Genomic DNA, 6,000 nt, shown 5'->3' on the forward strand with positions numbered 1-6,000 from the left:
GATTTGATGTCGCCGACGTGCACATTTCTCTCTCTCTCTATCTTGTCTCTCGCTCGCTTTTCTTTCTCGGGGGGTGAGCTCTCTCTCTCTCTTCTCTCTCTCTCTACTTTTTCTCTGTACGTTTTATGAACGCCCCCTATCGATTTACCTAGATGGATAAGTTAAAATTCTGGCTGTTTTTTAGTTCCATGTTTTTTTTTATTTACTTACAACTTTCCTCGTATCTTGGATAATATGCTCTTAGGCCTACCTAATATATATACTTTTAAAACTAAATAATACTCCCTCTGCTTCATTATAATTGATTTTCTGAATATTTACACACAGATTAAGAAAACTATAAATGCTCAATTATTTACTGTTTATTTTTATTAATTAAGTTACTTTTATAACTGATTTCATTATTTATATTATTACTTTTTCTTTTTTAAATGTGCATTAATGGAGTAAAGCAACATGCATTAATATTATTCATTCAATTTAAAGAAGAGGTATGCATTTATTAGATGTAAGAAATCAAATATTATGAAAAAAAAAAAATCTAGAAAATCAAGTCCAGACCGTTGATCTGGAACATGAGGATCTGCGAGAAAACTTCTTTTCAGGCGTCTATTAAATGCTTATGCTCTCTCCAATCCCCTCATGATCATTTCAATTTTTTTTTATAAAAAAGTCATGAAATAAGCCCTCCAATAGTACAACAAGGTTTCATTTTTTTTTTCTCTTCTACAAGCTCATCTGTTTTTGGAATGAATGATTACCCGCTTTAAATATCATTAATTAAGATGTGCTGCTTGTGCTTTAAATATATAATAGCTTAAATACTATAAATAATTTCATTTTTTATAATGTTGTCTCTTGTTACGATATAAGTATATTCTAAGATAGAAGCCAAAAAAAATATGACTATCACATCTGCATTCTCGTTCCTTCTGCTATTATATTTTTTTTTTAATGTTTTACTTTTGTCACCCCTAGGTTGCACAAAAATGGAAAGACACGCATATATATATATATATATGAAACCTGTATACTTTTTTCTTTAGGAAGCATCAACTTCTATATTTACATTCATTTATATGATTTCCGCGACCAAAATTAATGTTTAATCTGTACATTACAAAATAATTGGCACATATATACAATTAATTCTCAAATCTTGTTACAAAAGTCATGTCAAGACACTAAGTGGTGTATGAAAATTATTACAAACCTTTAAACAAACTAGCTATATCATTTGATTTTAAAATGATTAAAAGATTTCACACAAACAGAACTAGTACATGAATTAATATTTTTACTTAAAAAATAAAATCTGCCATTCTTTCTAGCTAGAGTTCCATATATATTCGTTTCAGTCATCTAAAATGCACACAAGATGAATTAATTTTGACGTCGGGTGAAAAAATATTGTATTGCCCTAATAAACATCTTTGTATGAATTTGGTTCCACTAACTTGCTTAACAAGCAAAACACTAGGTTATCATTAGTATAGTAAACTTATGTTTAATTATGTTGAGGCAAATTTTGAAGATAATCACATTTGTTGTATAACATTTCTTTTCACGAAAACATATGTCTATCCTTCGACTTTTCAATCATTTGCTTATAATGATTTACATATAACCATTTACTTCTACGTACCGATAGTTGGAAGGTTTATCTTAATTACAAAGCTAATTATGTATCGGAATAGTAAAGCGCTACACTTTGCACGCCAACGCTTTCGAGATATAAAGACACACACACAAATTAAATTTAAATAAAAGATGTGATGAAACTTCGTACGTCAGTCGTTTAATTAAGTTGGTAAATGATAGTCTTAGGTAATTTTTTTTAGACCGTACGTTAATTCATGTTCTAATTATTTTTACCTCTCTCTTTGGTAAATTGTCCTCATCATTTTTCAAGTTAAAGCTGCAAAATTTAATCTGTTAATTTTCTAGCGATTTTACTTTTAGTACTTTTCATATACACATATATATATATAATAGTTCATCGTGTTGACATTTCTTCTTCGAAATCACATATATATATATATATATATATATCCTACGACTCTATAAGTTTTTTATTCACGGTTTTATGATACATGCATGTACATATACATAATATACAAACAGATTTAAACAAGAAAAAGATTATGCAAGTCCATATATATATATCTTCTGTTTTTCTTTTTGTTATCTCTACTTTCGTCAGTATTGTCACGTGGGCTCTACTTTTAGAATGCTACACAAGAAGGAAAACATATGTTTGTCGTCTATAAGATTTTCGTGACAGATAATTAATGTTGATCGATGGGTGAAACGTTTTATCTCATATGTATATATAGTATATATGACAACAGTATTACTTTTTTTTTTTCGGCGAAAGCAAGATCTTATATTAATGAGTATTGTAAGCAGATACATATATAGTATATATGGGTGAAACGTTTTATCTCATATGCTTCAGCTGAGTTTATTAGAGCAAAGGTTGATGAATCGCCTGTAGCCGTACCTTCCACGTAGATAATGTATTCCAGGCCACGAAGGAGGTTACTAATTTAATAGACAATAATTTCTCTCACTCTATTTGGATTATTTACACACACATATATATATATATATATATATATATAATTTCTCATAGTTGGATATGGCTACACCAAGGATGGGAGACTGTTTTTCCTCATCCAGAACAGTTGGGGATAACAATTTGGGAGTGAAGGATTACGCGCGCATCTTCATCGGCGATAACTCGGGTGTTAACGTGACTTATCCATGATTTTGCGTTTTTTTCTGTGATTTTTCGGGTGATAACTCAGCTTTATGGTACAATACACACATTCAGAGACAAAACAAGAGCTATCTGCTGTAATGAAACATCATGAGACGTAGCCCTAATTCTGAACTCTAGGCGCCTCTATACTCGTACTATTTACATATATGCCATTATTTAAATATTATTATGAATTTTTATTAGTGTATATATTTGCTGGGAAACAAATAAAATCACCAAACAATTTGTTCTTTCAAACTGATCCTTGCGAGTAGGTGGCCTGGCTGCACAGAAACGATGACTGACAACATTTTTTTATTTATTTTTATTTATTTGAAACAAACAGTTAAAAGAAATGTAAACATTTAACCTGATTTGTAAACTCTTTTTTTTTTTTTTTTTTTTCAGTTTGAGGCTGATAAGAAGTTTGGAACTGATCTGCGACATTTTCACCAGAACAGTGGGAATTCAACCATTTGGAGGTTACTAATCAATCTAATGTTTTCTCTTTTAACAGATTCACATAATGCTTTGACCATGAAGTCGTTTGATGACTTTTATTAATTTAATCATGCATTCATGAAAATCGTTTTTTAACTGTTACAAACTATTTGAAAAAATAAGATATCAAACCTTGTTATCTTGTATATGAATACCGCAGCTCACTATTACATCCTATGGTGCTAATAAGGTCTTTTAGGATTGTAGCTATGCACAAAAATGACGAAAGCGAGTTTTACACAGTTGAAAACTTTATTAAAGTTAGCCTTTGTTTCAGTTATTTTTAATATCGATCGTTTTTATCCGATTGGTCCTTAGGCCCGGTAAACAACATAGTATGTGGTTGTTTTCAAAATGGTTGGGAAGTAAATTTTACATCAAGTAAAGTTTCGCCCTTTCTCGATCGGTTTTGTTTTGTGTGTTGATATTTGCTTATCAACACTTGCAACAAAAAGAAAACATATCGTCAGTATGCTATAATGTTACTTCATAAAATTTTGCCATTTATTATATTCAGCTTTACAAATATCACAAATATCATATTATAAAGGATCACATAACCATAGACAGAGAATAACTTTCGAGACATTTTCAGATTATAAACCAAATCCGACCAATTCTCCTCACCTGATTGAGAGAATTTCACCCCTTAAGTGTGTCGTATGGCTCATGCCTTATTTTCTGGTTATATAAAAACCCAAAACATTGCCAAAGAAATCTGTAACAATTCTAGATCTCTAAAGCACACAAGCCTTTGTAATGAACTTTTATCTATTTTTCATATATATATATATATATATATATATATTTACATATTAACAAACAAAAAAAGTTGGACAGACTGAACAGATGAAACTTATCATTCCTTAAGATATATATTCTTGAGGGTCAAGAGAGATTAAAGAATATTAATAGATATAGACCTCCAGAAACCTACCTACCATAGTTATGTCTCGAATTGAGTTGATGGATTAAAACACAAATTTCAAGAAAGCAAATGATAATCTACATACAAAGCCAATAATAAAGCAACAGGTCTAAGGAAGTTAATTCTCACCTTTAGGCTTTAGAAGCTGGTCTGCATAAGATGGCATGAATGTTTCTCTGCCTAGCCTTCCGCTCAGCTTTAGCTTGATATTGGACAAGCTCTCCTTCAGGAGACTCCTTGCCATGAAAGTAATATAAGCTTTGACTCCCGTGCTCATCCGTACCACGACACTCACGATATGGTCAAACGTCACCGGCATATTATATACTAAATATAGTGACTTGAATTTTAAAAAGTTATCAAATAACGAATGACACTATAAAAAGAAAAGAGGAAGGGCATAAATTATTAAGTAAAGAATCATGTCTCGAATTGAGTTGATGGATTAAACACAGATTTAAAGAAAACAATGATGATAATCTACATACATAGTCAATCATAAAACAACAGGTCTAAGGAAGTTTCTCACCTTGAACTCCAAGATCAACCGAGAAGATACTTGGTCCGAGTCCTGCTTTTTTTTTTTTTTTTTTTTTTATAATTTTAGGTACTCGTAAAATACGTATCATTTCTGTTATAAATATATTTCATAAGATATTCAATAAAAATGTTGCTCTATCCTCTAGTCATTGTTTTGTAAAGGAGAAAGAGATGAAAAAATGCTAAACTAACGAAAACATGAAAGAGATAACATGCCAAACGCCACATTTTGGGAAACTAGTTTAGGAAATTAGCTTCAGAAAAGACATTAAAATACTATATAAGATACCAATCCATAGAGAATGACATTATGACATTGTTTCATAATCCTCATCGGGATATTTACTACATACATAGAAAAAACTTGCAAGCAATAAAAACAAAGCAAAGAAACCAAAATTCTACTGAAGCTGATTAAAATATAAGCTCAAGCGCACGACCTTTTCCGCTCTACATCCCATAAGAACTGAGCAAAGCTCAAGAACCATCGAAACTGGTCTTGCTCAACGAAAACCCATTAAACCGGCTCCGGGGACACCAAAAAAAAAAACTAAACCCCATTAAACCGGCTGCTCCGAGAACATACATCTTTAGGTAGTGCAATATATCCAACTGCTAGTACTATTATCACGCAAACTGTACAGAGAAAATGTTTATTCGCTCTCAGAACCGCCAGATCATCTCCCTGCGGAGACCAATGTCTTCTCGTCACTGGCACTCATCGATGGATGAGGAACAGGGAGACTTGGGTTTGAAGTGGGAGAGGCTGCTTCTTCCTCAACAGGTACAATCTTTGGTGTGTAACTAAAGTTGAGTTCTTTGTTGGCTGCAAGTGCCACAAGCTCTTTCTCTTCAAGGCCTTTGGTCGGACCGAGGCTGCACCTATCTGGAGTATGCTTTGCCAATGCGTCTCTGAATTTCTTGATCTAAAAAGAAAACAACAAATCAAAATCAAAGTCAGACCTACGCATGGTGTTGCTGATTGGTTGTTTCTTGATTTAAAATGGACAAGAACGAACCGTGGCATTGGTACAGCTAAAGCTGCAAACACGACCATGAGCGCCTCGGTAGAATCGGAAAAACGGGAGGACATGGACACCGAGACTGTAACACATGGACTTGTGCTCCTCGTAATTCACCTGAAGAAACTGCACATCAGGGTTCTGCTCTGCCAACTGACATAACTGCAACAATCATAAACTAAGATGGTTTTAGAAAAAAGTTGTTCGTTTCCAAAATCAAAGTAATCTTGAATCCAATAAGTGGG

General features: G+C 32.5%; 1 protein-coding gene across 1 annotated transcript in view; it reads right to left on the reverse strand.

Moving 5' to 3' along the window:
• Nucleotides 1-4,988: 4,988 nt before the first annotated feature.
• Nucleotides 4,989-6,000, reverse strand: part of LOC18994017 (thioredoxin-like 1-1, chloroplastic) — a 1,889-nt gene continuing 877 nt past the window's right edge. The window contains exons 3-4 of the mRNA XM_006417609.2: nt 5,753-5,917; nt 4,989-5,659 (exon numbers count right to left, since the gene is read on the reverse strand). Of these exons, the coding sequence (XP_006417672.2) occupies nt 5,411-5,659; nt 5,753-5,917 (414 nt within the window). The 3' untranslated portion in view covers nt 4,989-5,410. The remainder of the gene's footprint in view (nt 5,660-5,752; nt 5,918-6,000) is intronic.

This window comes from Eutrema salsugineum, unplaced genomic scaffold (assembly GCF_000478725.1).
Source record: "Eutrema salsugineum unplaced genomic scaffold, Eutsalg1_0 scaffold_5, whole genome shotgun sequence".
NCBI lineage: Eukaryota > Viridiplantae > Streptophyta > Magnoliopsida > Brassicales > Brassicaceae > Eutrema > Eutrema salsugineum.